This window comes from Cyphellophora europaea (assembly GCF_000365145.1).
Source record: "Cyphellophora europaea CBS 101466 unplaced genomic scaffold supercont1.3, whole genome shotgun sequence".
Classification (NCBI taxonomy): domain Eukaryota; kingdom Fungi; phylum Ascomycota; class Eurotiomycetes; order Chaetothyriales; family Cyphellophoraceae; genus Cyphellophora; species Cyphellophora europaea.
In genome coordinates, this window is record NW_008481809.1 from 460160 (window position 1) to 480327 (window position 20168).

General features: G+C 53.3%; 4 protein-coding genes across 4 annotated transcripts; 1 reads left to right on the forward strand and 3 right to left on the reverse strand.

Moving 5' to 3' along the window:
- Positions 1-1740: 1740 nt before the first annotated feature.
- HMPREF1541_03077 (uncharacterized protein) lies at positions 1741-3705 on the reverse strand (the record flags this gene model as incomplete). The annotated part of the gene is made up of 1 exon (XM_008717429.1): positions 1741-3705. The coding sequence occupies one exon, from the start codon at positions 3703-3705 to the stop codon at positions 1741-1743; it is 1965 nt and encodes a 654-aa protein (XP_008715651.1).
- An 8406-nt stretch (positions 3706-12111) lies between these two features.
- HMPREF1541_03078 (uncharacterized protein) lies at positions 12112-13748 on the forward strand (the record flags this gene model as incomplete). Its single annotated transcript, XM_008717430.1, has 2 exons — positions 12112-12481; positions 12532-13748. 2 exons carry the CDS (start codon positions 12112-12114, stop codon positions 13746-13748), a joined length of 1587 nt encoding a protein of 528 aa, XP_008715652.1.
- A 1339-nt stretch (positions 13749-15087) lies between these two features.
- On the reverse strand, positions 15088-16146 carry HMPREF1541_03079 (uncharacterized protein; the record flags this gene model as incomplete). Its single annotated transcript, XM_008717431.1, has 1 exon — positions 15088-16146. One exon carries the CDS (start codon positions 16144-16146, stop codon positions 15088-15090), a length of 1059 nt encoding a protein of 352 aa, XP_008715653.1.
- An 874-nt stretch (positions 16147-17020) lies between these two features.
- On the reverse strand, positions 17021-18785 carry HMPREF1541_03080 (uncharacterized protein; the record flags this gene model as incomplete). Its single annotated transcript, XM_008717432.1, has 3 exons — positions 17021-17530; positions 17574-18602; positions 18651-18785. The coding sequence occupies 3 exons, from the start codon at positions 18783-18785 to the stop codon at positions 17021-17023; spliced, it is 1674 nt and encodes a 557-aa protein (XP_008715654.1).
- Between the last annotated feature and the right edge of the window lie 1383 nt (positions 18786-20168).

Genomic DNA, 20168 nt, shown 5'->3' on the forward strand with positions numbered 1-20168 from the left:
GTAGAGTAGCGGTCTCGGTGGACGATGTACCTGCGTGGGAGCGCAGGTACATGACTCGCCCCAACCGCAGAACGGCAATACGAGTTTAAAGATCAAGACAGTTGTAAACCTCCTCTTCCCCAAGACTCTGTTCGAAACAGAGACAATGATGAAAAGGTTCGCGTCACAAGGTGGCAGTGTAAGACCTCGAACACGGTGCCGGAAACCCATTGCGCAAGCACAGAGGGGTTTGACCAGCGAGTGCCAAAAATGAGATTAATCAAAGTTGTTCATTCCGTAGAATGATTTCAGAGATTAAACTGAAAAGAACAGATACTACACTTGATCTAAGCCAAAAGGCAAAGCTGCAAAAGTATTAGCAAAGTCGTTCAAAACAGCGGGATGGAGGGCACTTTCAGAGCTGGGAAAAGGAAAAAGAAGAAGTCCAGAACTCGCCGGACGAGGAAGGGGGATCTTGTAGTTTCGAGGCGGCTGCAAACACGCCAAGCAATTGCAATGTTTGCACCCAAAACGAAGAAATTTTTTGAGCATCGATGGAGCTTTGGTGAAGCGTGGGTGAAGAGTGGGCTGCCTATGACGCGCCGGATTGGGGTACGGTCGCCCGATTGCCCACTTTGATGCATTGTAGCGCCTGTGGTATCTCCATAACACCCAGGCGCTGGAAATTGCTATCTACCCGAAATCTTTTGCCCATAGTTTTGACCGCAAAGGCAGAAGACACTGCACCAATCACGCGCATGTCACAGGCTCTGGCTGCGTCTAGTTGCACCTGTAGCATCTGCTCGGCCAATGTGGCTAGTCAGGATCCGATTGGTGGTAATGTAGCCGGATTCTCCCATCATCTGCGACCCAGAGCCGGGCCCCTGCGCCTCTTATGCGCTTCGACATCTTAGACTCTTTATACTACACAAAGGATTGGCGGAAAAGATCTGGATCTCTTTGTACACTGATGGCTTTATTGTCTTACAGTATGTCTGGAGGTCCCGCTATAAGATCAAGCTGCTAAATGCAGACGCCGCAGGAGCTCCTCTGCCATTTCCCCATTTCTCCGTGGAGCAATTTACCAATTTCCTCGACTCCTCTAGTCAGACGCAGAAAGCTTCGCAGAATGCATGCACTGAAAATTCAATTGCCGGTAAACAGTTGACCCTACCGGCCGGGTTGCCCAGGGGCTGTCTGTGAAGCCGACTTGATCCCCTGGATGCTCTTTTTTTGGTGGACGTAACTCGCTTGGGGATTTTTGTTGAACGCAGAGAATGTAGGATTAAAGTGCCGGTAAACAGTTGACCTTACCAACCGGGTTGCCCAAGGTCTGATATCGCATTTCGGCGGAACCATGGGTGCTCTTGTCTTGGTTGACGTACGTTTGTCATTATTGTCGATAAAGGATGATTTCGTTGCTTCAAACCCCAGTAGGACCTGCAGGGCATAGTCGAGTTTGGTTTGACCTGTATGGAAGCCGTACTAGGTTCCTGCACCCCAGAATCTGGTGAATTCTTTCACGAACTCAGGGTCGGGGATGTCTGGGATATATTTGCTGGTGTCCCAGTCCGGAACCAGAGCAAGGAATCGACGATCGGTCGGGTGACAGTCCTCGATGCCCACCGTCCACGTGCACACGCGGCCCATCTGACTACAGCGGAGGCAAATATCGTATTGATATGTGTGAGGGTAGTAGTTGACTGGCATGCGCGTGCAAATGCAGTTGATGTCGTTGTACCGCTCCTGGATTACCTGTAGTCAATTAGAATCGAAGTTGATGAAGATCAGGGTAGCACGTACATTGGTACTCTCGTCTTTCCATCTACCAGCCACGTTTAGCAGATAGCATGAGTCGCAGGCTCGCTGGGGGACACGGTTCTTGACCTGGCCGTTGAAAGCGCCGAACGGAACATACGAGGTCAGTCCTTGAGCTATGTAAGCCTGCGACATCTGGAAAGGATCAAGTCGTCCGGCCATGAATTCAGCGCTTCTGGCATTCGCAAGGAGGTTTCGGATCCGAATCGTCTGCGACAGAAAGTCGAGGTACTGCTGCTTGATGTGGGCAATCCCGTAGTCGATCATCCAATTTGGGCAGTATTCGGGTTCGAGTTTGATCTGCCGTAGCATTCGGTAAATCGCGATACCCTGGGCATAGGCTTGATGAGAGCCGGCTGCATCAGGCTTGTTGACGCATACCTTCCGAAGATCCATCGGTTTCTGAGACCGTATGTAAGCGTGCTTCCATGGTGGAGATGCGTTTGAAGATGTAGCAGGTTCTTGCCATTCGATCTTCAACGCCCATGATCTTGCTCTATCCCAATCTTTCCACGGCCCAATAGTAGGGAGATGAGCCCAGTTTCGATGGTGAGGACTGCCATCTTTCGTCATCTCGATGCAGGGAAAGATCCACTGACCGGAACGCAAACCGAGATTCTTTGCTATTGTAGGAGAAAACTTGGGGCGAGGCTGACCAGGACCATGATTCGGCGCACTGACGACGTGAAATGTGAGATTCCGAGCGTTCTGGTCACCGATTGAGCCCGGAGTCTCCGCACTGGTGATACGGGTTGCTGAACGCCGAAACACATCGAGATTGTTCGAGGCAAAACTCTGCAGGGTCCAGACCATCTTATCGGCGTGGTTGATTTCTGTGAGCGGAGAGACCCAGTTGCATCCGCCTTCAGCCCCGTAGCTGGTTCGAGAGCTTGCACCAGGCCAATTCGACACTACAAATGATGATTGCGCGGACACTGTCAACGCATGAGCCATGGTTTTGTCTTGCATATATCTGGCAAGCTTATCCTCCTGCTCTTTCAGATTCGCAGAACTGTTGTGGCTTTCGTGTGGCTGGTAAGAGTAGACTTCCTCACAATAGCACTCGAAAAGGTCGACAAAAAGCTGCTCCACAATAGCCATGAGGTGGTCGATCTCAGACTTAGTGTAATCTACACTTCCAGGAGCGGGCTTAGGTTGCCACAGCAGACGCATGTACCTCTTCTTAGCACCAACGGCACGCTTATAGTGGTTGCTGGTTGTGAATGGCTCCGTGGAGTACTCGTGTTCTGTATGTCGCTTAGATGGATTGATCGACTTGCCAACGTACTGTGATGCCAAACGATTTGGCTGGCCATCGTAATCGAGGTAGATACGAGTGTAGACACCAGGCGTTGTCATGTCGGTCGCTGAGGGCAGATATGTGGCCACATCCTGAACTGTGAAATCGGGCATGTTCAAGATATCTTTGGTTGCATCAGGGATGCCTCGCAATATGTCTTGGACGAGTTGCCGGCGGGAATTGGCCACCGAAGTGCGCGACTGGAACCAGATAGGCAGCCAATGCATCTCATATCTGTTGATATGAAGACGCTCAAGCCATTCGGCCACGGCGCGATCAAGCTGGCCGTGCATCCCACCCACCTCGGAGCCAAATCGCGAGTAGAACTCAGGCACGTCGATGTATACATCGCCGTACTTGCGAGTGACTCCAACCAGTACGTGTGAGGCCGGCACGTGCGCAGGCTGCTGCGATTGTAGATATGGGCGAGTGACCGTCAGGTATCCTGACTTCGACAGGCTGACAACCCTTCCTTGGGTACCTTGTACAATGGACAAGGTCTGGTTGGATGGGTGCGTCCAGGTGTTAACGCATTCATAAGGATAGTCCACCGGCCAGGTCGAATCAGAAGGTGGCCTGGGCTGGGAGGTATGATATGGCGGAGCCATGGCTGCCTTCTCGACACGAGTCAGTCGAATTATATGCTCGGGGGCCTTCCGGAGTCGGCTAAGACTTACCACAAGTTGTAGGGAGCCTCAAAAATTATGAGACGAGTAGACTGTGTTGCGTGCAGTGACGAAGGTGTATGATGTGGGAACGGTGGGTGTGGTTGGGAGGTAGGTAGGTTGACAGCGCCGATGCCCTTTACAAAGACAATGGGAGAGATGTTTGATGTAAAGGGGTTCTTCAAAGATCAACACTGGTTCTCGAAAATCGGAGTGGCTTGGGTAGTAGTAAAAACAGCAAGCTCAATGTCGAGCTATATAGTCTAGAGATTTAAGAGACCTATTCATGGAGCATGGTATTGTTGCTCCGCCACAACACGATTTTGTCACGGCGACGACTGCCCTGCCGTTGGAGGTATGTGACTGGGGCCTATTCACTATTCAATGGCTACGATCAAAGACTAAGAGGTTGTGGTTGGTCACTAACCGCTTTTCAACGGCAGGAAGCCGGCTACCCGCCAGGGTGCGGCTAATGAATAGGCTATGGACAATAAGAGCTCGTGTTGCTGATGTTGACAAGTCATGAATCGGTGTCACCGTGCAGTATTGACTGCATTATTGAGCACTGGAGTGACAGTAATGATCCGTCAGCCGCTACTTCCTGTTCAATCAATAGACATGACACAATAGAGGGGTACATTGACTTCAATCGCGGTGGATCGTGCAGACACTGAAGTTTCGTGACGCTCTATAAGCAGCATGGATGACAAATGGCGTGGCATTGAGCGAAGCGTACGTGAAGTTGAGCTCGTGATCGTAAGTATTGGTCTGAGAAAGCGTGCTACGGGTTGACGACTCAACACGTCTCCTTATGAGATTGCACTCCGCCTCATGGCGACTCTGTGTCAAAAGTGGTGAGTGGCGGCTACATCGAACGACATTTACGTTAGAATTTCATGCTTCCACTACCTAGAGGGACCAGTTGCGGCAGACCGTGTCTATGAACGCTATTGCTTGACAAACGAGGGACACCAGATGTGTCGGAGGATTCTTCCTGTATTCTCAGACAGTGAATCGCGGGTTCTTCTATGTGCAACCCCTTAAGTGGCGCAGCCTTGTGTCAGCTTGGGTGCCGCGGGTGATCTGCCGACACTTCCCGAATTCTCCACCTTAGTGAAATCCGAGTCCGGCCAAGACCGGGCCGCAGTCATACAATGGATACAACTCGGGTCATGTTGGTTATGTAGATGACACATGTTGCTGATGGGTTCAGTGACTGAAGTGCTGCTGCGTATTGGCTTTCGTAGCTTGCACCTTGGTGTTGGACTTATCCAGAGATTGATGAGATAGTTTCCTTCGTTGAGCTTAGCTACTTGGTGTTTCTGAAACTCCCACAACGGACGATTGTGGAACTGACCAATGTCTTTGGGCCGCCGATGAAGAGACATTGTGGCTGCAATGGTAGTCGGAGCTATATGCCTTCAACAGCTGCGCCTCTGTGAAGATCGTTGCGCATGTGGTAGCTCAATTGACATTTGACTGTGGCGTTTGACAGAAGCTGCAGTCCTGCGCGCTGCTTCCATCGTGCGTGCGAGTAGTTCAGCCAACCAACTGCTTCTCGCTGAGACTCTTCAAGGCAGTTTAAGCGATGAACCCCTGACGGCTGCTCAGTTCTCGAACGTCCTCACTCCTGCTGCCGTGTCCGCCACTGTTCGTGGGACCGCTCATCAATGTCTTGTGACTGTACCATGTCTCAGGCACCCAAATCTGTGAGAACTTATTCTCATGATATGAACCCAGTCTTTCTCCAATGGACCGATTATGAAGATGCTTGCAGCTCCATAGCCAATATGGCATACTGCAGGATTGAGATAGGATTGCGAGAGGTTGGCCAGCCATTCAACCACCTCGGCATCCGGCATTGTTTGCCGGAAAAGATACGCATGAGTCTGTTGTGGTCGAGAAGACAACCTGCGACCCAACGGTGCTTGGACAATGAGACGCTTCAGCTGTAGCAGTAGCAGGCATCAGAGCCTCAGCTGAAAGGTGCATGAATAAAAGGTACCGTTCTGATGAACCAAAGCTGCGGCGGTGGTGATCGTGAAATCAACATGTACTATCGTTTTCCAATAGCCAAAGAAGTCTGCTTTGGCGGAGGCAGATAATTGTGGGCTCATTCCAATGTCCAATCCCTTACGCGGGCAGGCTCATGTTTTGGTACAAGATCGAGTGATGACGAGTGCGTGAATATTGCCCCTGCTGGAAGTCGACTGGCGAGAGGCAAGACAAATGATCGTTGCCCCGAACGCCAGGTGCTCGTTGTCACAAGCACCGAATGGTTGTTGCTCCAAAAACCAAATGATCGTTGCCCCGAACGCCGAACGCCAAACGCCAAAGACCACAAATCGAATTTTTTTTTCGTCTGAAGTGATGTTAGCGAGATCTCTTGGAGAGGAAGCAGGACTCACTTTTTTGATACGTTCAATTTTCTGGTTGGTTAGCCAATTGCCCTTGCCTCGCCGAGGATTGAACAACTTACTTTCTCCGATTTTCACCACTTTTCATATTTTTTTTCTTCCTTCTCGATTTTCAGTTGGTCTTTTTTGACCAACAGGCCGGAGACCGAGCCCACGGCTCTTGCCATCTCCTCCACCTCCGCGGAGGGGACCGGCCAACTCACCGCCGCACGCACGGCGGCCTCCAGCTCCGGCAAAAAGATGCCAGACCCTGGAATCATCGCAATCAGCTCATCCAGGGCAGGCCAGCCTGACTGCCGCCAGCCCCGAAAGAGGTTCATGGCCCGGCGCTCCCGCGCCGACCTGACCCGCTCCTCCTTCTTCTGCCTGGCGGCCTCCTCCCTCTTCTTCTTCTCCCGCTCTTTCTCCTCCTTCTTCTCTTCCTTCTCCTTCTCCTTCTCCTCTTTCTTCTCTTTCTTCTCCTGCTTCTCCTTCGCCTTCTCCTCCGCCTTCACCCTCTTCACTTCTCTAAGCCCCTCGATTCCCTCCCAACCCCTCTTCTGGGCATCTCTGCCCCCCTCCTTCTCAAGGAGGACTCGGGCAGAGGAGAACCCAGAAGAAGGAAGGGGGGAATCGGGACGGGACCGCCCAGCAGCAGACAAGCTGGCGGCAGAGGAAGCGCAAGGCGCAGGGACCGGCGAGGCCGGGGGGCGAGGGAAGGTCCCACTGCTGTGGAAGGTCTACTAACGTCAATAAACCCTTGATGGAAACTCGTTGAGAAAGGAAATATACAGGGATTGGTGGTCGTATGAAAAAGAAACGACCGAGGCCGGCAACGAGGAAGCGGCAGCGCCGCGGGAGGAGGCGGGTCGGGCGTGGGAGGGGCGGGGAGGTCGGGAGGAGGCCCAAGAGCGGCCAACATCTCCGAGAGATTGATGGCATCGGGGGGAGGAAGCAAGGAGAGAGTCTCGACGACGCCGGAGGCATTGGTATGGGTGTAATCACCCTTCTTTGGGAAGATCCATCTGTTCGTCGTCAGCACAACCACCTCCAGCAATACTCAATCAACACCTACTCGGCCATGATGTCGTCGGGCGCGAAGAGCAGGGAAACCCATGGGACGCGAACGTCTGAACGTACCTCAATCTGGACCCACATTGGGCGCTAAGCCGGCATTTGCCGGCGAAAGGCCTCTCTGACTGGCTGGCGCTACATCAAGGACCCGTATCGCGCTCGTTGCACGCGTCTGGGGCTCTCCGGGACCGTAAAATCCTTGAATCGAACAGGATTTTGCTCATAGAACGCACATCTGGTGGTGGGAACGTACAGAGGTCCAGGAATTAACGCTGGGGAGCACGGAGACCATGGAGCATTGGATCATTTTGAGAGCCATTTTCTGGGCCATTGGGCTTGTTGACTACCTGCCCACGCCTGTGAAAGAGGATCGTAACATCGATCAATCAGTGAAGGAACATGGTCATGCTTTTGGTCAGTCAATCAACGAGGGTAGGGGGATGTGAACGTCGGAGCACGAGGACATTCGTCGTTACTAGACTTGCATTGCCCTTACATTGGATCCCAATCATCGCCTCGAAAGCGTTTCTCTTCTTCGCCGGTGGATAATGACGGATGATGATGCTTCTTTTCCTATCAGTGAATACAATCTCTCTGCAAGTCTTACAAAACGCGACGTGAAACGCGTTGGCTCTCCAGCGAACTGCTTGCTTGCACCCTTCAATATCTCTTACTCTCGCCTTTTTCGACTCTCACGAAATGCTCAGCGCCTAGTCTCTCTAGCTCGCATACTCACACTTGAAGGTCAGTACATTCATTGGAACCAACGTCGAACCACAAGTTGATTAAACTCGATGCAGTGAATGGCATACGTCGACACGAATCCAATGGTGACTACAAGTTTTCACTCAAAACATTGAACGGAGCAAGTCGACAAATGCTCGAACATGCACGTACACCCCGCTATTGACGACTACCTGGTTGGGCATTTGCATGGCAACAACAAATATGGGTGAGTGATGAGGTTCAGACACGGTTCATGACTATTGCGCAAGGCTGTCGCTGCCTCCAATCGGACACGAACGTCTGTAGCCAGCAGGGGTCTGCAACCAGCAAACTCTCAATTCTGGGGTTGCCCCTGACAAGGCTTCGAGATATACGTACCAGGACCCACCATTCCCGGCACGATCCGAAAGTATCTCAGGTAAGAAAGGCATACCCCTCGTCTACTGCCATAATTGTTGATTGACCAAGAACAGCATCAGCCGGGGCCAGCGGCTTCATACACCGCGCGTGCCGCGGTAGTGCTTCGAGACACCAGGTCTTTCGCAGCAATGACCACAGTCTGCCTCCAGACCTCCGTATCCAGAACAAACCACAAGCTGCTGCGAAGTTGCAGGTACGCTGCAACGTAGGCCTGCGACTCTCAGTCAAACAACCAAAAACAAATGAGGCGCCCCTGCCCCAAGGCGCGTCCGCAGCCATTCCTTGGGCAATCGCCAATCGCACGAATACAGCTCTCATAGAAGAAGCAGAATGCAAGTGCAGGGACGAGTCCTGGTTGCATTGATCATCGATCGGCCAGTATATGTTTCGGCGAATGCACCTGCCAGAGCGATGCGCGGGTCGCGGCAGGACAACTCTGGCGGCCTCTTCAGACGACGGATTCAGCTTCTGGCTCAGGCCATTGCTACCTCCGCCCCAGCGCATGTGCACGACGATTTCGCACCACGCCCCTCAACGTTGATACTATAACAGTCGGAAATGGGCCTGGAAAAGGCATGGGCGGAGCTATCAGAAGACAAACTTGTCCTCCACTGCTCGCTCTAGATGAGCTATTGCATGAGACGGTCAAAAGAGCGACTCGCAGTGGTCGAACCGAATTCCACAGTGTCCCGAGCTACGATGAGACCGGGTTCATCATGCCCATCAGCACCCGCAGCAGTCGCGATTGACCCGGTAGTGCTGAGAACCACTTGCGCGTGCAAAATTAGAGCGTAAAGCAAAAGGAAGCGGCTCCAGTAGCTACATGTTGATAGTCGCGGGAACATCATATTTGGAGTGTATTAATGAGCAGAGTTCACTTCATAAAGCGTCGAGAGCCTTTGCAAGATGCAGATGAGAATTCAACATGACAAGTGCGTAGGTCTATCCCCTGCATTAAGCCAAGACAACGGGGAGAGAGGCTACGATCTGTGGAAAGCAGACGAACCCTCGTCACCGCCATGTTCAACAGCGGCCTCTTCAGGCTAAGGAGATGGAAACCACAAACCAACTGCAAGTTATCTCGCATCTCATAGAATGAAGCCCGGTCGCAGCGATTCGCCTTACAGCGATGCGCCGCACGTAGAGTGCCCAGGAAATGTGGTCTGTGAGACTGCGTACCCAGAGAATATGGACGCATGAGCCGAAAGATGCGATGATTCCTCAAGCGCTCTGTTATGAAGTTTCAGAAAGAAACACTTTTGATTCAGGTACTCTTGCCATAAAGTATCGACGAGGTGTCGTAATGATGGTGGAAAGGCCTTCGGAGACCTGGCTGGAAGGTCGGAGCAGCAAATTGGACCTGGCCTGACTGTGAGCTGACGATGCTTAGAGCGGGCAAAGGGTTACCTCGTTTGGAAATGCTGGGTTTGCCGCTTAAAATCAAGCTCAAGTGGTGGGCGGGAAAGAGTCCGCATTGACCAAAGATACTGAGCAGCATGCGGTTGCAACCACCAAAAGCTGAGACCGGTCTCTTGGGATCGCTGCCAATCCGGCTTCCGCAGAATAGGGCCTGCGCAGGCTCCGATATTTGCCCACTTAGAACCTGAATACAGCATTGCCAGTCGGGAAAGCTCAAAGGCTTGCCGAAGGTCTCCTGAGTGCTGCGTACCGGGTACCTTGCAGGACAGCACCGCAACCGCTTGCGCCCACCATTCCGAGAAATGCGCCTACGGTGGGTCTTAGGGTCAGCCTAGGCTTGCCTTTCGGGCCACTCTAGTCGGAAGAACCCTCGTATCCGTTCTCAATTGTTCCTCGCGCCAACGTCGAAGGCATCCAATTGTGCTGATTGCTTCCCCGCTGTGCGAGCTCATGATCGCGGCTGGCGATGCTTTGAATGTAAAATGGGATCGCTTCTTCTTTCGCTTACGCATCGGTTGGGGAGGAGTTGGTTTGGGTGTGACCGTGATCATTCGCCCTTCTATGACAACATCGTCGGCGTGTTCATAGTCTCAATCTGGAGTGGCAGGGCTAAGGCGGGCCCAATTTGGGCACTATCGCCGCTTGATGATTCGAGCAAACGTTTTGTAGACCGTCTAGAAGGTATAGAGGCACTGTTGTCTAAGTTTGTCCCTGAAGTCGAGGCAGAGGGAAGTACGGTTGTGCACGATGGGCCGGGATCTACCGCTTGACGATTCGTGGGAACGTTTTGTAGGGTTCTCGCTGGAGTCGGAGCGGAGAAAAGCACGGGTGTGCACGATGGGCCAGGATCTGTATCAGGGCCGGAGGTGCAGGGAGGCTCTGAAGTTGAGGCAGAGAGTAGTACGGATATGTACGTTGGACCAGAATAAGTGTCCTACTCGGAGCTGTGGAATGCTCTGCAATACTGCCGGTACCATCTGTGCAGCATCATGCAATCGCCAGAACTTCACACGAATTATCGGGTGCGATACGTCCGGAGGTGAGTCATGATTCGCACCGTCGTTCGCTGTCCTGGCTGTTTGAATACCTCCATCTTTCCAGTCTACTTGACCTTCTGCCATAGTGACTGTCTCGCCTCGATCACGTCAATCGATGCCTGGCGAACTACAAAAAATGGCGAACTACAAAAAAGTCGTTCCTGTGCCAGCGTCAACCGACGCTCAGCTCTCTTTGCCGTAAGCATCTACCCCCTACCTGGCTTCTTTGGGTATCCTTGCCTACTTTGTTGAGATGAAGGAGCATCGAGCTTACGGATAACTTGTGCAGACATTCCATATACATGGTTTTGGCAAAGGTAATCGATACATGACGGCGTCCTCCCTACGCGTCTACAACCAGCCTCTTGGACAGTGGCCGAAATAAATGGTGCCCTTTCCTATCATATACAGCCGGCCTACAAGAGCGTGCCTGCTAGACGGCGGTGCTCTCCTCGTACGACTATATACATGCTATAGGATTGTGACCAAAAGCTCCGGTGCGGTCCCGGAATAGGTAAAAGGCGTAACTCAGCCAGTCGCGCAAAGGCAATGGCGAACCTCGAGACTAAAGCTGAGAAATGATGGTGCCATCCCTGTATATATGTCAACATCCCCGCCCCGCCAGGTGACGACAGGCGGTGCCTCCCCCCATGCGTGTATAGTTTGCATGATAAAGCTGACTCCAAATTGGCAGTGCCCGCCGCTCTTGCGCATCCTTCCACCCCCCGAGCCGCACGTAATCCATCATCAGAAATGCCGCTTGTGTCTCTGTTGTCCTTAACCAGCCAAATATCTGGTATAGGCCCTTACACTGGCCAGAAGGCGCTAGTGGATCCCGGCATCCGCCTGCAGTGGCTTGTTTCTATCGCATATCAATCTCGTTGCAGCTGCCAGTGAGATGAGGTCGACTTGATTATGCAAATCGAGCTGGAATCAACGGCCATGACCCTAAGGATTCATAGGATCGAAGATGTAACTTTGGCTTCGAAATAACGAGACCGCTAACGATTTGGAGAAGCTATATGGAAATCCTGAGGACAAAATCATACATATTAGGTATCTGCCAATTACACAATGATCATCCGCCAAGAATCGCTGACAGAGCATGCATAAGACCCGCCTACTCGCGCACGCCTAGAGGTGGGGTTCACCTTCCACAACGGCCGTACTTCTACAAACGGTGCCTCCCTCACTTACCTCCAGAATGTCGACTTCAACGAACCACACCGTCGGCATTTCGGCCGACGTCATGCACGTACACTAGCACGCCTCAGCCGATGGCAATCAGCAGGAACCCCAAGGATCCACAGGCCCAGCAGGACTACCTCTTCATCCAACATGAGACACCGCGATCCCACAATGTCAGCCTGAGCACAGTGGCCGGGCAGGCCCGACGCTGGACCACGAACCGCAAGAACCAGAAGCAGCGCCTCTCGGCGGAGCAGGGTGCGTCGTACGCGCGGAGTCTGGTGGGCTGGCAAGACCCCACGAAGGTTGCTCCAAAGCCGGCCGATCCGCCAGAATTCGAACGCCGGGCACGCTTGCAGCTTTGTAGATTGCAGGACGTGGGAGGTGGACTGCGAAACGATCCTTTCAACTCCTTGCCGATCGAGCAATCCCAGCCTGTGATGGGCGTGACTGACTACTGTATGTTGCCCGTCCTGCCTCAACAGACGTCTGTCGCTGACAAGCAAAAGTCATCCACACGTGGGCGGAGCTCAAAGCGACCAACATCGACACTCTGCTGGGATTCAACACCTACCTGGAGATCTACTGGCCCTTGGCTCTGCAAGATGGGCTCCTCATGAGCGCCCTCCTCGGCGTTGCCGGCGCCGCGCAGTGTCTAGCTCAAGGGCAGCAGCCGATGCAAGACCCTGTCGTGCTACTGCACGGCTCCAAGGCTCTGCACCAGCTCCGTGAGCGGCTAGCGGCTGGACAGATCAATGAGACCGTCATCTTCACCATGGATTGGCTGATCAATATTGCGTACATGGCAAGGGATAACATGGCTTTCAATATACACTGGGCTGCGTTCCGGCCGGCTGCAACGAGATTCATCGAGGGGCGTAACGGCACCCTGACGACCGTCGTGCAGCACCGTCTGAGGAGCTGGGAGTCGCTTCATGATTACCGAAGGCGAGTTGACGCATTCAAGCCCACGTCCGATGCTCCGTTGACTAACACCGACGGCACGGCGCCTTTCATGTCACTCCCCGTCGGTTTTCGCGATCTCGCAAGCCAGGGCAAGCTCTCCTTGGAGACAGCCGAGATTCTACTTCTGGTCAGTCTCGCGGTAAGCACTTCCACGCCACTCCAGGACGGCATCCGCTGCCGGGTCATGGGACTCATCATGCGTCGAAAAATGCTGGACTTCGAGGCGCATATCTGTTTAGCCCTCCTGGCCCTGTCACATCAGCTGGAAGGCAGCCTGGGCGAGGTGCCGGAGGTGCTAGATCAGGTCGCGCAGGCGTTCATCAATCGACACCTGCGCTGGGAGTCGGAGCTGGAAAGGCGGTGCTTGATCTGGTGTTCGCTTGTGCTTGGCAACGCGCTGTTCATTCCCGACAGCTCTTCATCGCCGCGCGATGACCTCCGCATTCAGCGGTTGAGGACAAAGGGCCACATTATACTGGTTGAGGTGCAGCAAGAGCTTGTTGTGAACCGTGAACCTACCTGGGTTGCCATTGAAAGTCAGGGGCTTGAGGATTTTGTGCTCAACCCGAACTTATTGCAGCAGTGGCGGCGGGTTTATGAGGCGACTATGGCGAGGCAGCAGACCTGGAGTGATCAAGGTTTGCTTGCGGTTGGAAAGCCTCTGGCGGTTGATATGGGGGAGGGACCGGGGGTGTGCGTGGAATACCTGGTGCTGAGGGACGGGAGAGGGAGTTTGCCGAGAATCGAAGTCGCCGATTAATGCCAGGCGCATAGCAGCTGAGCGGTAAAGGGGGTCGAGTTTCGCATAGTGACGGCGGGTGCTGTACACTGGTGGAAGGTGAAATTCGCCGCTTTTCAGGCGTTCTCGTCCTCAATCCGACTCTATATGCAAAAGCCAAGGCTGAGCGATAGCAACAGACGTAACCGCGCATTTGCCACCGGCACAGGATGGGACAAATGGTGCACAAGGCTGAGCAGGATGCAAGTGCAGTAGTGCTACCGATGCTGATGACAGTTGAACCTGATCATCGCAAAATTGGCAAAAAAGGAACTTGCCTCCCCCGACCCTCGGCGTTTATTCCGAGTTCTCTGGGTAGTTAGCGGTATAGCTCCCCAAACCCTGACCGAGCACCACTGGGCAACTACTTCGCAATTGCATGTGGTACCTAGGGTGGCTCCATCAGTCCACACCAGCCTGGTTTGTAGCGAGTCTTCAGAAGTTTAGGCTATTAGGCTCTTCGCTACTTAGGTAGATCTTGCGATGTACTGTTTTCGCTACTAGGCGGCTGATTTCTGCTCGATTGTTGAGGGAATTTCTGGTTGGACAATATTTAAGCAGTCAATTGCCTCGGGGACGAGGCTGTGCTAGGCCAAGGACTGGTGAGTTGAGCTGGGAACCGGGCAGCTTTTGAGCAACAAGTATCTCAAATCGGGGCACGCGCAGTGTGCACGCCTGGTTTGGAGGTGGGCCAGAAGATCGGTCAAGTATGTCCGTGCCGGTTTCAATGTACCGGTGTAGGCTTCGGAGACTGGAGGGTCATCTTCGCTCTTCTCGGGTTGCTCGGTCATGGTTCGCCCTAGCCGAGTGGCTCGGAAGGAAATGGTACTTCCAAACCACGATTGTAGTTTTTGATCTTTTTGCTGCTGTAACGCGAGCAGTCTCGAGCAGCTTCGTTGGCGACACGCTGATCAGCAAGGCGTACATACGCTGTCATGGCTGGCATGAACGGAGTGCTCGGCCGTCGAGCTACCGAGGAAGGTGAGGATCAACTGTTGAGGTAGAAGAAGAGCACACGTCGTTGATAGAGCTGTGCTCGGATCTATGCTTGGCTAACATTGATTGGTGCGTACTGCCTAAGTGGGGCAGCTGAGCCAGACTCCAGATCTGGCTGACCACTGCCTTGGTCTTGCTTGCGGCAGATGTCTCGGAGGGAAGGGTATCAATCGAGTCATCAGAGGGTACTGGGACTATGAGTAGGTTTCGACTTTGTCGGTGGGCACATGAGGGTCGTCAAGTCATACGGTATAATGCAGACAGCTCTAGTATCAGATCTCTCTATGTGACTCGACTGAGCAATACTTGGGAACACAACTGTTCATCACCCTTTGATCGCCGTTGGAAACCCTTCAATCGCCCTGACCTCCTCTGGCTTCAACTTGATACCAAACCACTCTTCCAGTGCCTTCACCCTCTGCTCCTCGCTGGTGCAAGTCACCAGCAGCTCCTTCTCCTTAGGCCGCCCGTCCTTATCATACATCTTTCTGCTGACCTCAGCCTTGACCAGCGTCACCTGCCCGACGCACTTCTCCCCCTTCTCATCCAGCATCGGCTTCGTCAGAATCAGATTCTGCACAAACATGCTCGTCGGGTCCCGGCACATGCGGAAATTGATGATCTCGAAATCCTGCGGCAGCCATTCCGTGTCCGCGAAGCAGTACGCCGGCCGCCAGCCCTTTTCCGCCTGCACCTCCGGATACGAGACCTGCTCCCCGTTGACTTCATCCACCGGCGCCCGCTCATCCGGCACATCCACAACCCACAACTTCTCCTGACCCTGCGCCGCCCCAGCCCCCACGAATCTCCAATCCGCGATCTGCCGCTTCGCCAAACGCTGCGTCACCCCTGGCATCCCCTTCCCCGTCTCCCCCTCCTTCAGCAAGATCGGCTGCTGACTCCCCCGCCCACCGAAGCCCACGTCGCTGAGATACCGCTCGCCCTGGATCCGCACGATCACCACCTCATGGCCCCAACCCCCAAACCCATCGCCCGGTAGGCCTCTCACGCCGGCCTCCGCGGCGCTCACACGGGCTCCGACCACGTAGCACTCGTAGCCCAGGCTTCGTAACACGGTGGACCAAAAACAATTGTTCTCCATGCAGTAGCCGCCCTGCCGACGCTCGACGATCTTGTGGTACACGGCGTCGGTGTCCAGACTGAGAGTGTGGTGGGTGGAGTAGTGGATGCCCAGGGACCCAAATGGGCAGATGGCCATGGTCAGGAGTTGCAGCCGGTGCAGGGCGGCGAGCGGTTCGTTCGCCTTGCATTTTTGGAAGGAGGCGAGCGTGAGTGGCGGGTTGGCGGGGAGGGAGGCGAAGTACTGTTCGAGTTGGGCTGTGGTGTAGGTCGGGCGCGCGGCTAGTGGGTGTGGATTGCTCATTGTAGCTCGTTTAGTACGAGGTGGATTGGCTAGAGGCGGGAGAGTTGTTGATGATGAAGATGAATTAGTCGGGTTGCTTCGTTAGGAGCTGGAGAAAATATCTTGCTGTACTTTCGTCTCGGGTCTAAAACGCTCGTTCTCTCTGGCAGCCACTTCACCCCAGCGCAGTCTATATTCTTCAAATTGTACGTTCTGGACAAGAACAACAGCCGTGGAAGCACGTCATTCTGCTCAGGTCAGCACGTTAATTATTGAATTGCAGCAAGACGTTGATCATGACAAAGTACGAACGGCGAAGGCAGATGTGGGGTAGATCGATCTCGATCATTGGAGGGGCACATGGCGAACTTGGATCTCCTCCGACCCCATGATGATCCGGCAATGTTCTGTACCTGGGCCGGGAACAATGCGCGATTTACAAGTTGGGCCTGCTTCGTAACAGATCTCCTGCCCTGCCAAGCATGGTAGAAAGGCTGACACGTGCATGGCTGCAGAGCCGCACCAGACCAAAATCTTGAGATTAGTCATCATGAAGAGATCTGGATTGAAGTAGCCTGGACTTGACAAATCTCACAACATGTGGGACAACCACAGACACCTCTCCAGGTGCCGACAGGCTTACAAACGTTCCATCGCTGGCCGCCAATGGGCATTGCAGCAAGAACGATGCTGTGTTCGGCTACTTGCTGCCGAAGCTGTTCATTTGGAGAAGGTATCGGCAGTATGCGGCCCGAACCAGCAATGCTCGGCAGCAGCGATGACAACGGTGATGACAATCAGGAGTATTGAATCATGCAAGAACAAGATGTAGATCATAATCCCATGCAAAACAGCATCCGCGGTACTGTGATGAACGTTCTAGGCCTAGACGTGATCAACCTGCTTTCTCGTTCTGCACACCCTGATCCCAATTCTGCTGTTGATAAAACGTACTCATCCGATATCGTGTCTCACCTTCATATTGGTCGAGTTCCTGCAGCGCCTGTCTACCTTCCCGCTCAATTGTTTCCTTGATCTCCTTACTCCGAGGCGTCCATCGGCAGTCAAACGGTTCTGGACGCATGTTCAGTCCGTTGGTGTAAGCAAAGATGTCAACGGGGACTGGATTGCCCTGAGCATCAAGCGCCTTCTCGATATTGAAGCCCCACAGAAAGCGGGCCACGGATAGAAAGGTGCCTTGCTCAGCAAGGCCCTGGCCAGAGCAGACGCGTCGACCCCAACCAAAGGTCATGTAGCCCTTGTCATTCGGGAAGGGCCTGTGCAGTGGATGATCTGGAAAGAAGCGTTCAGGACAAAAGCGATCCGGCTCGGGAAATTCGCGCTCGTGATGATGGATGGCCCAAACATTGCCTTGGACCCAGGTGTTCTTCGGGATGAAATAGCCCTGCAGAGTCAGAAAGTTTCTTCGAACCAAAAACTTTGCTTACCTGGTAATAATCATCTTGAATGGGAGCGTGTGGTTGGCCACCAATAATAGCAACAGATCGCCACCTGAAGACCTCCTTGACAAAGGCTCGAATGTAAGGCAGGTCGTCGTCGAGACTCGGGCTTCTGTAGGGTCCAACCACCCGGTCAAGCTCTTCCCAAGCTTTTGGCAATACCTCGGGGAAAGCGCAGCAGGCCAGGGTAAACGTGACCAATGTCGAGCTTGACGTATCGCTGCCAGCACCGAACAGATTGCCAGTCAACGAGGCAATTTCGGAATTGGTCAAACCGTACTTGGGAGCCTCATCCCAGATCTTCTTCGCGTAGCAATTCTCATGCTCGCCTTTGCTGACAGCCTCCTCGGCGAGAGCATAGTAGAAATTCCGACCTCGGCCTTTCCCACCACCGAGTCCATGCTTCCAAGGAGCCATCCAATTTGGAAATTTGGCAAGTATCGGGAATGTTTCCAACAGCATGGGGAATGTCGTACCCGGCACGTTGAGTTCAGCTGCTCGTTGCATGACTGCAATGACTTCGGTGATTATAGGGTCCTCGGGGATACTGATTCTTCGTCCGAAGCCAATGATTGAGACGACTGATGCAGCGTATCTTTCAAAGTGCATGACATAGTTGTCAGGTGTTTTCAACAAGTCCAGGGCCACAACCTTGCTTTCGTTGTTCTGAAAGCCGCTGTAGCTACGTACGTGTTGCAGTCCAACGCCCATATGGGTGAGCTTACGATGGACTCTCCATCGATCGCCATAGTACATGGACACAATGTTGGACTGGCCCATCGAGAGCTCACCGAAGACGAGCATCCTCGGTCTAGATGCATAGATAGCTGCTCGCTTGTCCATGATCTCACTGGCAGCATATGCATCGTTGATCCAGACTGTGGGATTGCGCCCTATCCAATAGGTGATCACTGGTGCATTTAATTTCTTCGAGATCTCCTCAAAGTAGATCCAAGGTTTGTTCTTGGGTAGTTGGAATGTATTCCCGACGATCGGCCATGGCATTGGGCCGGGTGGCTATAGCATGTCAGCTCGTACACTGCATCTCATTGGCGCAGAACGTACCATCTTCCGCCGCATATTCAGCATCCAGGCATAATCGAGAACGAGTGCTGAAACTGCCGCAAGCAGAGCGGCAACCAGCAAATACCATAGGTGATGCGGCCGAAGCGCTTCTTGAATTGCAACGAGAGCAGCCATAATGGTCAAGGCACCTGCAGATGGAAAAACAGTGATAGCTGAGATGAAATCAGGCGGACTGGCGAGTCTGCTCACTTATTAAAGAGTCGGCACTTTTACTCCGGTGGACGAGATGGTGCTTGTATCATGCCTTACCAATAATGGCGAGAAGATGCATGCGATGGTGTTGTTCCCATCTGCGTGGGGCTTGGAGATTGCCATGCGTGGGGCGCGTGTGGTAGCTCGGGGAGCAGGCCTTCTCCAACTGGCCTCGGCAGCATGGCGACTTACAGCCGATCAGAGCCATCGTGAACACCTTTTCGAGCCACTGTGACAAAAACATAGAATTTGGTTGGATCCTCTGCATTCGGTGCGATACTTGTTGTACGTTCAACAGCCTCATCGTTGAATCTTGACGGATCCTACGGCGTTCTGGTTGTGCGTAGCTTACCCTGATCTTTCATGATGACGTTGGCTGTGGCTTCTTCGAGTGTCACCGTCGAGCGGGTAGGTAGTGTTTGCCTTTGTCATGGATTGGACGTAGACGAAGCTGCACCACTGCGGTGCAGCTGTCGCAGTCAAGATGGCGTCTGCGGCAGCAGAATGCATGACGCGTCAAGCGTGCCTTTTCAGACGGTTCTATCAGCCCACCTAGGGTTCACGGCAGACCGAGAATTTGTCAGCCAGAGTAAGAACGGGAAGGGTTCTCTGGTAGTCTCGTTCGAGGGATTGAACTGGCCAGGGGCTTATACTGCAAGCTCACGACGTGGTGAACCGTGTCTAGACTGGTGCGTTCCATTCTTGTTCAGCCTCAGGAAGGACAGCTTGGCTGATCAGGCGCGATGATCGATTTCGAGGATGAATGGGAGTGCTGACGTGCAATCTTGTCAACACTTATTCAGATATGCTCGAGTCGATACAGAAGGAACTCGGCAGCGGAAGCGATGTGGCCCTATCTGCCGCCGTATTATCAGCCTTGTACAGCCTCGCAGTTGTCACTCCACCAATCAGGCGGTATCAGCGTTTATGCCTGTTTGTGGATAATCAGTTGAAGAAGACTTCACACTCTCTGCTGGCCATCACGGGGTTTGCATGACTCACTTATGGGCTCTCATATTTGCTTGCTTTTATCCGCACTTGGTCTCCCGAGTCTCCGCGGCATATGTGTGCGTGGTGACCATGGCTAAAATGCCAAGGGAAACCAGAGGGGTTGTCCTTCAATCTAGCTTTGACCTTGTACGCGAGGTCTCCAATGAACGTGCATTACCGCTCGTGTTCAGGTCGACTACCTCATCTTGAAAGACTAGTTCAGCGCCCGAGTGGGCAATCGACGAAAGCTGATGGCCGGGAGTTGGGCTTCTCCACGCTGCATCGGCCTACTTCACATGTGCCATAAACTAGTCC